The sequence below is a fragment of the Oncorhynchus masou genome, chromosome 12 (assembly GCF_036934945.1).
Source record: "Oncorhynchus masou masou isolate Uvic2021 chromosome 12, UVic_Omas_1.1, whole genome shotgun sequence".
In the NCBI taxonomy this organism is placed as follows: Eukaryota; Metazoa; Chordata; class Actinopteri; order Salmoniformes; family Salmonidae; genus Oncorhynchus; species Oncorhynchus masou.
The window spans coordinates 81,447,671-81,463,485 of NC_088223.1; the positions used below are offsets into that span (position 1 = coordinate 81,447,671).

The 15,815-nt window shown below is 42.0% G+C and overlaps 1 protein-coding gene across 1 annotated transcript in view; it reads left to right on the forward strand.

Annotated features, from left to right (window-relative positions):
• Window positions 1-1,888: 1,888 nt before the first annotated feature.
• LOC135550926 (CXADR-like membrane protein) overlaps window positions 1,889-15,815 on the forward strand; it is a 120,396-nt gene continuing 106,469 nt past the window's right edge. Inside the window, exon 1 of the mRNA XM_064982172.1 lies at window positions 1,889-2,229. Within this exon, the coding sequence (XP_064838244.1) occupies window positions 2,199-2,229 (31 nt within the window). The 5' untranslated portion in view covers window positions 1,889-2,198. The remainder of the gene's footprint in view (window positions 2,230-15,815) is intronic.

Below are 15,815 nucleotides of genomic sequence, written 5' to 3' on the forward strand. Positions count from 1 at the left end.
CTTTGAAAAGATTGGTGAGAGATCATGTCCAGTATGTAGGCAAGTCGTTATGGTATGGCTGAGATAAGATCATCATCATCTTATAGACTGCTGAGGTTTGCTCTCGGTTTGGATACATCCCTGTCTCTGTCTGTATATATCTGTCTCTCTCGTTCTCTCTCTCTCTCATGGTTTCACTTTTGACACTCTTGACAAAAACAATGAAGGAGATCATATTTGCTCTCTCTCGATTTTCACTTTTGTGCACAATCATGACAGGAATGAAACGTGACTCCGGCTTTTCATCTGTTTGTTCAATGTAGATGAATGACTTTAAGGTCTGTTTAGAAATAATAGTTTTGTTATGTTTGTATAACCAAGCAGTAATTTCGCACTGAACATTGTAATGATCGTTCCTAGCATTTTGGAATGGTTGCTATAATAAGTGAAGCTTTATTATTGGGAGAGATGGTAATGTCCTCAGCCATCATTGATCCACACTGAGAATCCCTGAGCAGGGGAAAACATGAGGGCCAATATACCCTTGATTCATTTTTAATGAGGCCAGGTCTTTGTTCCACACTCTGCTATTTCAAGACAGATTCACAGTCAACACATTTAAGATCATGTTCAGCTTTTGTCTCGTTTATTCTGGTGGCGCTAGACTTCTCATCAGAAATGGACAGGGTGAAATTAAAAGCTATCTAGTAATTGCTAGAATATTAAGTTATAGAACGATTTGACAATATGTCATGCGTACGGTGCCCATGTTATGACAGCCTCATTCTGCTGTGGCTAGATCGAAGAGCTTGCCAGTCATTTGCAGTTTTATCAAGGATTCAGCAATCCAGCCATGACTGCTGTGCTTGCTCTGGTACATATCAGCGAAAGCAATACATCATAGGCCAAGCTGTGTGAGGAAATTCAATTCTGAAAATAAAAGTCACGAAGCAAGAACAAAATAACAATTGTATTGGCTGAATGGAACCCTGTGGAAAAACAAAGGAAGGACTGATAGATAGTGAAGCAGAGACAGAATGGCCATAGGCCAGTTCTGGCAAAGGCCAGATGGGCTGGTCCATTTTAGCCCAGTGGGCCAGTCTAAATTGGGGGGTTTTGCACATAATTATCATTATTTGACTAATAATTAGCCATTTCTGGTCCCAGTCAGCCCCTGTAGTGAAGTACTTTGGATGCCACTGTGATCTCCACTATGGGAGTCACCAGCAGCACCACTACTTACCCTTCCAATGCCCATTCAGCACCAACAGAGAAGGGGAATGACATACCCAAAAACAAGCAGAACAGGTACTGAAATGTTCAGTTGGTGACTCATAGATCAGAGTTGTCATTTCCCTCATTTCTAAATTAAGTAGATTGAATACTATCTTTTCCATAATTGGTATCTAAAAATGTAATCATCATCATCAATGCATATGATTTTACAGTGCTTGGTGATTAAAATATAATCAAAATTAACAAATACATATTTCTATTTGAATGCTATATTTAACCAGGGAAGTCACATTGACACCTATTTTTAAAATGAACCTGAACATGCATGTGGATATAGAGTGGTATTTGTCTCTTTCATAATGTTATAATATGCTGTGCAAATCTCTATTTTTGTGAGGGCTTCGTTTGAGATCTCTACACTGCAGTCACTCCAACTCCAGTGCTCTTTGTTCACGGTGATGTTGCTGTAGTACTGTACCTTGCAAATGTGATGAGTGGCCAATCATATTCGTGCTTCTTCTCCCGTAGGAAATGTGTTGGTGTGAAACCACTCGCACTGGCACCGGAAGGGCATGTGTGCCGTGTACGCTCGCAACTGTAGAGGTCCCCCTTTTTCAGCGGGCTGCGCGCACAGCTATTGCACCCGCTTTTTATCCCGTGTAAAGAGGAGAGAGTGAGGGGGCATATGTACGGATCCTGCACGACCGCAGACATGTATCCTCCGTGAAGTGTAGCGCAAGACAACTCTAAGATACCGGGTGTTCTGCGAGAAACAATGAACATGTGCGGCTCTATTTCTGAATGAGCACAAGGACATGTGTGATATGCGTTGTAGCCTACCTATAGACCAACATCATTCGCACTATTCCAATTTCATTCAGATTTGAGGGCACAGGTATATGACTTAAACTCATTTTAGGGAAGAAAGAAGACGTGGTGTTCTGCTGGTTTTTGTGGAATTTTCGCTCCAGCCGAGAGTCGTGATGTCTGGCTCATTTCACACATTGTTCCTGGGTAAGTTCAGTGCATGAGCCACGCGCCGTTATATATTAATTAAATAAGAGTGTGCCAAAGTGTAGCGCAGTCCATGTTACCCGTGAACTAGCATAGGAGCCTATGCTTTATTCTGGGCTTTATAGCAATTTAGCTGATAGGTATTGTAATCAAAATAATATTTTACACTGCCGTCCCAGTTTAAAGATGTGTTATAGATCTCCCCATTGCAAGAACCTTTCCATCCATCCCAAGTATATCTGAAAACGTAACTATTGTGTTTTTTGAAGCTCATTCAAATTAATGATAAATAATGTCGCCTAGACAATCATTACGAAGTCGATTTACATTTGCGTATTCATGAGTTCATGCATGTTCAAGTTGTCCTAAGGGTGATTATGAGCGTCCAACAGGTATTTTGAACACACCTTAAAATGTATATAGCTAGGCCTATTGTGTTTTTAGGCTTTTTTAAAGCTTCTGTTGCCTATACAAGGCGATGAAGAAACAACTTGGAAAGATATCACAACTTATTACCGTTATTTGGCTAATAATTAGCCATTTCTAGTCCCAGTAAGCCCCTGTAGTGAAGTACTTTGGATGCCACTGTGATCTCCACTATGGGAGTCACCAGCAGCACCACTACTTACCCTTCCAATGCCCATTCAGCACCAACAGAGAAGGGGAATGACATACCCAAAAACAAGCAGAACAGGTACTGAAATGTTCAGTTGGTTACTCATAGATCAGGGTTGTCATTTCCCTCATTTCTTAATTAAGTAGATTGAATATTATCTTTTCCATAATTGGTATCTGAAAATGTAATCATCATCATCAAATTTATGCATATGATTTTACAGTGCTTGGTGATTCAAATATCATCAAAACTAAACAAATACATATTTCTATTTGAATGCTATATTTAACCAGGGTAGTCACATTGACATCTATTTTTAAAATGAACCTGAACATGCATGTGGATATAGAGTGGTATTTGTCCCTTTCATAATGTTATAATATGCTGTGGAAATCTCTATTTTTGTGAGGGCTTCGTTTGAGATCTCTACACTGCAGTCACTCCAACTCCAGTGCTCTTTGTTCACGGTGATGTTGCTGTAGTACTGTACCTTGCAAATGTGATGAGTGGCCAATCATATTCGTGCTTCTTGTCCCGTAGGAAATGTGTTGGTGTGAAACCGCTCGCACTGGCACCGGAAGGGCATGTGTGCCGTGTACGCTCGCAACTGTAGAGGTCCCAATTTTTCAACGGGCTGCGCGCACAGCTATTGCACCCGCTTTTTATCCTGTGTAAAGAGGAGAGAGTGAGGGGGCATATGTACGGATCCTGCACGACCGCAGACATGTATCCCCCGTGAAGTGTAGCGCAAGGCAACTCTAAGCAGTGGCGGTTCAAGACCATTTCAACTGGGGGGAGGGGGGGGGGCGGCAAGCTGGGGCCAGTTGTACTGTTAGAGGGGCCAGTTACATTAGACATTATTGTTGTCATCATTTTCTTCACTGCAGGCATTAGCAGGCAAAAAACCATGTTCATAATCATCATCGTTGCCACTGTCTAATAACGGAGTTAAAAAAAGAAAGATAGCAAAAATGAGTTATGTGAAAATTATTTCATACTCCACATTTAAGGGGGCCACAAGGGGGTTCATTATTGTTGTCACAGGGGCACTGCCCCCCCCCCCCCCCCCACCGACTCTAAGATACTGGGTGTTCTGCGAGGAAAAATAATGAGATTTCAACCATTCAAAAAGACAGCAATACGTTTGTTGATTTCCCAATGTTATCATTATCATTATGCTTTCAACCATCTAAAGCACAACCACATTCAAATGGAAAACAATGTCAGATTTTTTGGTTTCATTATCATCCGAATGTGTTTTCACTTTCAACCATTTAAAAGAGCACCAAAGTTCAAATTGGAATATGACAGATATGTTGCATTTAAAAAACAACTTAATGTGTTATCACAATGCTACATCTAATAGCACAACCAAATGACCTGGATTACAGTTGAGATTACATTAACTAAAAGTACATGCAAGTGACCAATGTTGCTCAAGATTCTATGCAGATTATTACAGCTATTGTGAAGATCTCACAGACCTGCGACCTATGTATGCTATATTGAACATGCATACTTTCTATGATTACATAAGAAGACATATACAGTGCCTTCAATAACTATTCATACCCCTTGATTTATTCCACATTTTGTTGTGTTGCAGCCTGAATTCATAATGGATTAAATAAAATAAAAAAACTTGTAATAATGTAACATTTATTAAACTAGGCAAGTCAGTTAGGAACACATTCTTATTTACAAGATTCCATATTTTTGCAATTTCCCAATGATGGAGACCACTGTGCTTTTGGAAACATTAAACACACTACCAATTGTTTTATACCCTTCCCCAGATATATGCCTCATCACAATTCTATCTCGGGGATCTACATTGCCTTTAAATTGTTTAACTTGGGTCAAACGTTTTCGGGCAGCCTTCCACAAGCTTCCCACAATACGTTGGGTGAATTTTGGCCCATTCCTCCCGACAGAGCTGGTGTAACTGAGTCAGGTTTGTAGGCCTCCTTGCTCGCATGCACTTTTTCAGTTCTGCCCAAAAATGTTCTATAGGATTGAGGTCAGGGCTTTGTGATGGCCACTCCAATACCTTGACTTTGTTGTCCTTAAGCAATTTTGCAAGTATGCTTGGGGTCATTGTCCATTTGGAAGACCCATTTGTGAACAAGCTTTAACTCCTGACTGATGTTGCTTCAATATATCCACATAATTTTCTCTCCTCATGATGCCATCGACTTTGTGAAGTGCACCAGTCCCTTCTGCAGCAAAGCACCCACACAACATGATGATGCCACCCCCGTGCTTCATGGTTGGGATGGTTTTCTTCGGCTTGCAAGCTTCCCCCCTTTTTCCTCCAAACATAATGATGGTCATTATGGCCAAAAGGTAATATTTTTGTTTTATCAGACCAGAGGACATTTCTCCTAAAAGTACGATCTTTGTCCCCATGTGCAGATGCTAACCATAGTCTGTCTTTTTTTATGGCAGTTTTGGAGCAGTGGCTTATTCCTTGCTGAGCGGCCTTTCAGGTTATGTCGATATAGGACTCGTTTTACTGTGGATATAGATACTTTTGTACCTGTTTCCTCCAGCATCTTCACAAGGTCTTTTGCTGTTGTTCTGGGATTTATTTGCACTTTTCGCACCAAAGTACATTCATCTCTAGGAGACAGAACGCGTCTCCTTCCTGAGCGGTATGACGGCTGCGTGGTCCCATGGTGTTTATACTTGCGTGCTATTGCTTGTAAAGATGAATGTGGTACCTTCAGGCATTTGGAAATTGCTCCCAAGGATGAACCAGACTTGTGGAGGTCTACAATTTTTTTTCTGAGGTCTTGGCTGACTTCTTTTGATTTTCCCCTGAAGTCAAGCAAAGAGGCACTGAGTTTGAAGGTAGGTCTTGAAATACATCCACAAGTACACCTCCAATTGACTCAAACAATGTCAATTAGCCTATCAGAAGCTTCTAAAGCCATGACATAATGTCCGCAATGTTGGGTTGTATTGGAGAGATTCCCAGTCTTTAAAAAAAATTCCACACACAGTCTGTGCCAGTATTTAGTTTTCATGCTAGTGAGGGCCGAGAATCCACTCTCACATGGGCATCAGTGTCTTAGCAGAGCAATTTGCCAAGGCAGGCTACTCTCAGCGCAGCCCTATCCAGAAATCTGGCAGTGGCTTCTGATTCAATTAATTTTCACAGAACTGCTTGTTGCAATTTCGATGAGGATCTCTTGTTCAGATATCGGTAAGCAGCTGGAGGCAGGGCATGAAAAGGATAACGAATCCAGTTGTTTGCATTGTCCGTTCGGGATAGTACCTGCGTAATTGTGCACCCATCTCACTCAGGTGCTTCGCTATATCACATTTGACATTGTCCGTATGCTTGAGTTCATTTGCACACAAAAACTCATACAATGATAGAAAGACCTGTGTGTTGTCCTTGTTAATGCAGACAGAAAAGAGCTCCAACTTCTTAACCATAGCCTCAGTTTTGTCACACACATTGAATATAGTTGTGGAGATTCCCTGTAATCCTAGATTCAGATCATTCAGGTTAGAAATAATATCACCCAGATAGCTAGTCGAGTTTCATCACCCAGATAGGCTAGTCGTGTGAGATACACGTCATCATGCAAGCGGTCAGACAAGTGAAAATTATGGCCAGAAAAGAAAACGTAACTTTAATCTTGTCTCTCAATTTTAAAAAACGTATCTATTTTGCCCCTTGATCACCAGCGCACTTCTGTATATTGTAACAGCGTTACATGGTCGCTACCCATATCATTGCATAATGCAGAAAATACAAGAGTTCAGGGGCCTTGCTTTAACAAATTGAAACATTTTCACTGTAGTGTCCAAAATGTCTTTCAAGCTGTCAGGCATTCCCTTGTCAGCAAGATCCTCTCAGTGGATGCTGCAGTGTACCCGAGTGGTGTCGGGAGCAACTGCTTGCATTTCTGTTACCATTCCAGTATGTTTCCCTGTCATGGCTTTTGCTCCATCAGTTCAGATACCAACACGTCTTGACGACCAAAGTCCATTTGATGTCACAAAGCTGTCCAGTACTTAAAACATATCCTCTCATGTTGTCCTGGTTTCCAGTGGTTTGCAGAAGGGGATGTCTTCCTTAATTGACCTCCATTAACATAACATATACCAGGAGCTGTGCCAGGCTCACCACGTCTGTTGACTCATCCAGCTGTAACGCATATAATTCACTGGCTTGTATACGAAACAGTAATTGTTTCAAAACATCTCCTGCCATGTCACTGATGCGTTGTGAAACAGTGTTGTTTGATGAAAGCATTGTCTGTATAGTTTTTTTGTCCTTTTCCCCCAGCATTGTTCCAGCCATATCCGCGGCAGCAAGAAGAATGAAGTTCTCCACAATAGTATGGGGCTTGCCTGTCTTAGCCTCTCGGTAGTTCACCATATAAGACTCTTCTAGCCCCTTCTTATTCATGGTATCTGTTGCTTTTATACATGTCTTACTACTTGAAAGTCGTCTTTATTCTCACTCACACTACGCTCTGTAGTGCCAAGCAGTTGCCATACCAGGCAGTGATGCAACCAGTCAGGATGCTCTCGATGGTGCAGCTGTAGAACCTTTTGAGGATCTGAGGACCCATGCCAAATCTTTTCAGTCTCCTGAGGGGGAATAGGTTTTGTCGTGCCCATTTCACGACTGTCATGGTGTGCTTGGACCATGTTAGTTTGTTGGTGATGTGGACACCAAGGAGCTTGAAGCTCTCAACCTGCTCCACTTCAGCCCCATTGATGAGAATGGGGGCGTGCTCGGTCCTCTTTTTCCTGTAGTCTACAATCATCTCCTTTGTCTTGATCCCGTTGAGGGAGAGGTTGTTGTCCTGGCACCACACGGCCAGGTCTCTGACCTCCTCCCTATAGGCAGTCTCTTTGTTGTCAGTGATCATGCCTACCACTGTTGTGTCATTGGCAAATTTAATGATGATGTTGGAGTCGTGCCTGGCCGTGCAGTCATGATTGAACAGGGAGTACAGGAGGGGGCTGAGCACGCACCTCTGAGGGGCCCCTGTGTTGAGGATAATCGTGGAAGATGTGTTGTTACCTACCCTTACCACCTGGGGGCAGCCCGTCAGGATGTCCAGGACCCAGTTGCAGAGGGAGGTGTTCAGTCCCTGGGTCCTTAGGTTATTGGTGAGCTTTGAGGGCACTATGGTGTTGAACGCTAAGCTGTAGTCAATGAATAACATTCTCACATAGGTGTTCCTTTTTTCCAGGTGGGAAAGGGCAGTGTGGAGTGCAATAGTTACTGCATCATCTGTGGATCTGTTGGGGCGGTATGCAAATTGGAGTGGGTCTAGGATTTCTGAGATGATGGTGTTACTGTGAGCCATGACCAGCCTTTCAAAGAACTTCATGGCTACAGACGTGAGTGCTATGGGTCAGTAGTCATTTAGGCAGGTTACCTTAGTGTACTTGGGGACAGGCACTATGGTGGACTGCTTAAAACATTACAGACTCGGTATTACAGTATTACAGACTCGGACAGGGAGAGGTTGAAAATGTCAGTGAAGACACTTGCTAGTTGGTCAGCGCATGCGCACAGTACACGTCCTGGTAATCCGTCTGGCCCTGCAGTCTTGTGAATGTTGACCTGTCTAAAGGTCTTACTCACATTGGCTGCGGAGAACGTGGTCACACAGTCTTCTGGTACAGCTGGTGCTCTCATGCATGTTTCAATGTTATTTCCCTCAAAGCAAGCATAGAAGTAGTTTAGCTTGTCCGGTAGGCTCGTGTCACTGGGCAGCTGTGCTTCCCTTTGTAGTCTGTAATGCTTTGAAGGCCCTGCCACGTTCGACTAGCGTCAGAGCTGGTGTAGTACGACTTGATCTTAGTCCTATATTGACGCTTTGCCTGTTTGATGGTTCATCGGAGGGCATAGCGGGATTTCTTATAAACTTCCGGGTTAGAGTCCTGCTCCTTGAAAGCGGCAGCTCTAGCCTTTAGGTCAGTGTGGATGCTGCCTGTAATCCATGGCTTCTGGTTGGGGTATGTACGTACGGTCACTGTGGGGACGACGTCATCAATGCACTTATTGATGAATCCAATGACAGATATGGTGTACTCCTCATTGCCATTGGAGGAATTCCGGAACATATTCCAGTCTGTGCTGCAAAACAGTCCTATAGTTTAGCATCTGCTTCATCTGAACACTTTTTTATTGATCTAGTCTGGTGCTTCCTGCTTAAATTTTTGCTTGTAAGCAGGAATCAGGAGGATGGAATTACGGTCAGATTTGCCAAATGGAGGGCGAGGGAGAGCTTTGTATGCATCTCTGTGTGTGAAGTATAGGTAGTCCAGAGACATTTTCTCTCTGGTTGCACATTTAACATGCTGATAGAAATTTGGTATAACTGATGATTTAAGTGCCTCTGGGTGAGCGTTTTCTTTGGCGGAATACAGCTCATACAATGCTATATTAGTGCCATCCTCTGACTGTGGTGGTATGTAAGCAGCTCCAATGAATACAGATGAAAACTCTCTCGGTAGGTAGTGTGGTCTGCAGCTTATCATGAGAAAATCCTCAGACGAGCAATAGCTCGAGATTTCTTTAGATATCGTGCACCAGTTGTTGTTTACAAAAATACAAAGACCGCCGCCCCTTGTCTTACCAGACGCCGCTGTTCTCTCGTATAACCAGCCAGCTGTATGTTGATATTGTCGTTGTTCAGCAACGACTCCGCGAAGCATAAGATGTTACAGTTTTAATGTCCCGTTGTTAGTTTAATCTTCCAAATAACTCGTCCATTTTATTGTCCAAAGATTGCATGTTTGCTAGCAGAATTGACGGAAGTGGGGGTTTATACAATCGCCTCCGACTTCTCAGAAGACAGCCCGCTCTCCGGTCTCTCTTTCTCCGCCTCCTCTTCACGCAGATCACTGGGGTCGGGGCCTGTTCCCGAGGGAGCCGTATATCCTCCGCCTCGGGCTCATCAGAGTTGTGAAAGAAGAAAAAGGATTCTGCTAGTCCGTGGTGAGTAATCGCAGTCCTGATGTCTAGAAGTTATCTTCTGTCATTTAAATGTTATTTTTTTAATTTCAGCCTTATTTAACCAGGTTAGCTAGTTGAGAACAAGTTCTCATTTACAACTGCGACCTGGCCAAGATAAAGCAAAGCAGTGTGACAGAAACAACAACACAGAGTTACACATGGAATAAACAAGCGTACAGTCAATAACTCAATAGAAAAAAAAGAATGTCTATATACAGTGTGTGCAAATGGCATGAGGAAGTATAGCAATAAATAGGCCATAGTAGCAAATAGACGTTAGCGGCAACAATATGTACAAATAGAGTAAAGAAACACAATCGGTTGGGGTCATGTGAAATGTCTGCATTCTGCTCCGGCGCCATTTTACACAAGTGTGATTCATAACTTGTGAACAATACATGGTAAAGACATAGGGTTTGGATTATTATTATTTTTTTTAATTAATATATTTTTTGGGAAACATTGAATTAAATAATTGCATGGGTGAACACCCTATAGACTACAGTTTTAGGTATTTGCTGCAATTTAGTAATCTCATCCAAGAAGGCTATAGTTAGGCCTAGGCTATAGCCTACTTACTGACTTAGAAAACTACTTTTTTTCATTAACATGTGAAATGTTTTACATTCATATGAGATTCAGCAATACGAAAGAAAGTCATGTTAGTCATCCTGAAAGTCCTCCTGAACTCTGTTGTTTGTGTGTTTGTCATCAGGTCATGCCTACAGACACGTGTGTGGTAATGTCCCAATCTCGCTGAACCGTCGGGAGAGACCAAGAGCGGGGCACGTCATCACAATTAGCTTGCTTGTCCATAGGGTGATGAGATTGAATGTTCATTAGTTGCATCATTGCAGTGAGTTAGACAGGCCATGCAGCCCGGCCCAAGCGGCAGACACAACACGGTTTCATGATATAGTCAGTTTGCCTTGGAGCATTTCAAACCAAACAAGTTGGCTAGTCAGTGAGGAAAAAAAACATTTGGGTAAAGTTCAGCTAATCCAACCTTGTAATTTATGAGTTTGGTCACAGAACTATATGTAAGCCTAAGAATGTTTTTAACAAGTAATTCAACTTGTGCCTTTGATAAATCCCTGACAATAGCCTATAATATTAAACTAGGCTATAAAGTACACCTGAATGAGCTAACAACCTCTTTCAGTGTATAGGACAGCCTACATATTATAGAATGTTTAATGATCTTGTCGTAATTCACTCTATGGCCAGTCATAGTCTCACACCTCAGGAGGAGATATCCAAACAGTGCTAAATGTTATTATTATCCAATATCCTCCAACCAATGTTTCCTCTCAATTTTTGGTGGTACTGAGCAAATTTCAAGTCTTGAACGTTGTGAAATTTCTGTGGAACTTTAAGTGCGTTTACTGTGAGCTTGAGGCTGTACCCACTTTACAGATACAGTTTCAGACAGTGGTCCAATAGGCTACTGTGGTTATTTGATCATAATGTAGGCCTAACATCAAAAACAATGGAGAGAAGGCATCCCATAACATTTTAACATGGAAATAGCTGTTCTATCATTCAGCCTACAGAAGCAGCCAATGTGTGGTGTGCAATGTATGCCTACATTCCATTAGACCTTTGAATAGAATAATAGAATAATAGCCTGTTAATCCACTTGTCCTTCAGACAAGGAGGTGACTGCAAATATTTTTGTGTTGTTGATGATGCAAGAAACCACTTTATAAAATAAAATGCATTATTATTCCCATACCATTATTACAGAGAATCAGCCAAATTATGCTACCCTCTGCCTATTGGCTACTTATCTTATTTAAGCCCGTCTCAAAATACAACACTGCCCTTTTAAGACAAATACAAACTATTTACCCGACTCGCTTTTCAAATATGTCTAGAAATGTACACAAGTTTTGTGCTCTTGTAGGAAGCAACCCCCCCCCCCCTCATTGCTGACTACAAATTATCTATAACTGGTATAATAACTCACTAACTAGCAAAGGATATGAACAGATGTGCACACGTGGCTACATGCAGCTCCCGCTTTGATCTCAAAACAGGCGCATCTTACTCACGACCCTCATTCTGTAAACACAGTCCAGTTCAAAGTGAACGGCACAGATCCATATATGGCAATGGTGTATTTGCATATAGGCCTACTGCAGTTCTGATTGGTTATGCTGCACCGGTCTGTGTAGGTCTGTGTAGAGTACTGGCTAAGTGGTTCGTGTCAATGCAATAGAATCCTACTCAGATGCGTTCTGCCTACAATAAAATCTCTGCATAGTTTGTTTTGCATACTAAGTCTTGCACAGTTGGTTTTGTTTCGGTATGTTACATTGAAAGGGGTTAATATTGCATTGATTCGATCACAATTCTCAAAGTAAAGGGAACATTGATAGTGTTAACTAAAGGGGAAAACTCACGAAAGTTGAGTGAAGTTGAATCTCGTGCTTCTCTCCTCAGGCTGAAATTTTTTCTGAGAGTCAGTCTCGGTTCCCACCCACGCGTGCAGCTTAGAGGTAACAAAACTAATGATCAGAAAAATACAATGAAGTACAGTGTAAGAAGCATTTCACATTGAATCCTCTTGTGACATCCATTTTGGAACAAGCTGAAAGCTTCCAATGGAAAACATTTTTAGATGACTGACTGGAATGGTGAATAACCCTGGCACTGTTCATGTGTCAGAGAGCTGATGGGGAAAATGAGTCTTCTTTCTCCTTGCAGTCAGTGTTGCTCCCCAGTCAGTTCATCCCTCGGATGTGTCTTTTTGCCCATTGGCTAGTTAACGTTTCACACTCTATTTTTAGAACACTTAGATTTGGACCTTTTACGATTCTTGATTTTTCTCTTTCTTCATCCCTCTTTCCATTCCAAATAATCCACATATGAAATATCACACTTCTTTGAATGGAGTCCCACAGCTCACACATTACCATTTCTCATAGAATGACCTATCCTGCATCATAGCCTACATGCATGTGTATAAACCCCTTCATGTGATCTATCAAGATGAATGCAAACAGTGATTTAAAAACCATATCTGTCCCCTATTCTAGGTTATATATAGACTGAACCTCCAGGGGCAGGCAAAGTATCTGTCAAATGTGGAGATGAGGTTAGGGAGTGACATGTTGCTGTGCTCTGGCCTCATCTCTCTCTTTCTCTTTCTCCCTCTCTCTCTCTCTCTCTCTCTCTCTCTCTCTCTGTTGTCTCACCTCTTTCGCTCTCTCTCTTGCTCTGTTCTCTCTCTCTGTCCTCTTTCACTCTCTCTCGCTCTCTCTTTCTCTCTACTCCATTCTCTCCCTCATTCTTTCTCTCCCTCTCTTTCTGTCTCTCTCAGTGGAAGCTGCAATCAAGTGGATCTAGATAGGGGCTCTGTTTTTCTTTCTTACACTGAGATATTCGTCGACTTTGCCACGGAGGCGCTCCCTCTCACGCACACACCATCTCCTCTCCAAGTCAATTAGTCACCTTGCACTACACGTTAGCGCTAGCTAGCGTCTTGCTCAGATGCTCACATCAGGCCAGCATACTGGCGTGACATGTCAACTCAGCAGAGCTGGTGGAATATTGAAGGTCCTCTTAAAGGTCCTCGTCTTGTCCCAGTTGAATTAAATGCATATTGCACAATTGGCCTATGGAGGAATTCTTATTTGGATTTTGGCTGCAATCAAAACAGGAATAATCATAATACTAGTGACAAATGGGAAAATCTATAAAACCTACAGTCTGTGCTTGATTCTGAAGTAGTTTCCTCTGGTTCATTATAAATCTCATTAGAAGTGTTGTTGGAAGAGTTTGTGCTCTAGACTGTAATCCTGACTCCTGACTGCTCATGCCTCTGCTGTATTGCCGTGGTGGTAAACAACATCTCTCACCCAGTGTTTCTCTGTGGTGGCTGAACTAAACAGTGGTGATGGCACGTGGAGAGGATGAGGTGGTGGTGGGGGACTCAGTGTTAATTAGAAGAGAGCTGCACAACAGGGGGCACACCACCTCACTGAGAGTCACTTCAGCCGGCTGACAGAAATCACAGTGACACCGCTGCTGCCGGACTCCCCCGCCCCCCTGCCCACCTTTAGCCCATCACAGCCAAACATGCGGCAGGCAACTACCTCCCTTGGCACTAATAGCATGAATGGAGAGAGGAATGGATAGCCTATGACAGATGAGTCAAACTTGTTGAAACTGGAGGCCAGTAACACTGGCATGCACTGACTACAATTTTCTGGTGATAACTTTACCCCAGTAGAATGGTGACATATGTCACAAGATTACCTTAAAATCTGCTTTAGTTCCTTATGTCATTAATCTAGCCTGTTCTGGTCTTGAATGGGCTTTATTGTGTAGGTGGAAAGATGCTATGCATCATTTGTTTGATTGAAAGTTAATTCACATGCCCCATACGTTTTATTGTCAGCTTATGCAACCTAATCATAATTCCATGTATGGCTGCCCTGGACAATGCCTGGTATGGAATTCATGCTCTGCACAAAATGTAGCAATTCGATGGATGCTCTGTACTTGTATCTTTTTTTCTTCCATAAAAGCACTTCTAGTTATTTTAACATGTCCAGTGTTTGTTGACTCTTATTGTCTCTGTGTCCTGTGTCATGATGTTGGCCTGGGGTTAGGTTTTTGACAGTCAAAAATACCTCTTTCCCCTTTTTTCCTCTCTCTATCCTACTGATGTGAAATTTGAAAATCCCTTGGTTAACATAGAGATTATGGGAACATCAGAAGGTGGGGGGAAATGAACTATATTCTGGTAATCCGACCAATTGAACAATTGAACATATGCGGTGGTACTTAATGAATATGATGTCAGTTCAGTTGTCATCTGATGATCATCAATGATAGGAGGACATAAACTCTACAGTGTACAGTCTACACATCAGAGTTATCGGATTCACATGGAATTGTTGTTCAATTTAAATGTTTGAATATAAAATTATTGGTGAAAAGATTAAATGTAATTTTAGCTTCCAATGAGAGATTTGGGTTTTCATAAGGTTAGAGCTCTGCTCAATCAGTGACCCGCCCCTGCGAAGAGACATGGGCTGTAGACTGTTAAACACGCCCTTCTCCCTCCACTATATAAGCCCTTGACAACAATATAACCGCAGCCTCTGCGTTAAAAGGACTAACATGTCAACTACAGAACTAAGCCAACCTCAGCGTGAGCTTTGGTTGTGAATGGTATGAACTTTGATCTCTTATTCACTACAGAAGTGATACCTCCTAGCTAATGAGTTAGCAACAGCAGTTGCAAACGCGGTCTACGAAAGCACAGACAGAGTATCCCGTCTATCAAACAACGACGTTACTACAACGTATCCAATTGACCACCAGAGACATTCTTCAAAGGACTCGGTTTGGCAACACGGCCTTCCATCTACCACCAACCTACCGAAACGCAGCTCAGAGTAAATATTCATTGCATTTTCCTTTTCCAAATGGGCGGTAATTTAGAATGCATAAGATACTGTATTTACGATAGCACAGCTTCTCCCTCAGTCTTCCCGTTCTTTCACTCAAACCCAGACCCTTTTCTTTTGTGTAACCAGCTGTCATATCTGTTCCGCCCACTAGGGACGTTTTCCTTTATGATGTAATTTGTGATCAAGGTATGATTCATTCTTTGTATATGTAATTCTGTGTGATTAGTTATGTATTTAGTAAATAAATAATTCAACCCAATTATGTATTGCTGATTCAACTTGTTAGCCAGGGTTCGTGAAGATAACCAAGAATTTACAACTTTCAGATGAGACTGAATTAAGGTGACGATTAATATTGACTGCTATTGATGTAAAATATTTAAGAGTTTAAGAGTTTATTCGGGAAGATAACAGCTCTATAAATATTATTTCATGGTGCCCTGACTCTCTAGTTAATTACATTTACATGATTAGCTCAATCTGGTAATATTAATTACTGAGAAAGGATTTTATAGAATAGCATGTCATATCACTTAATCCGGCATAG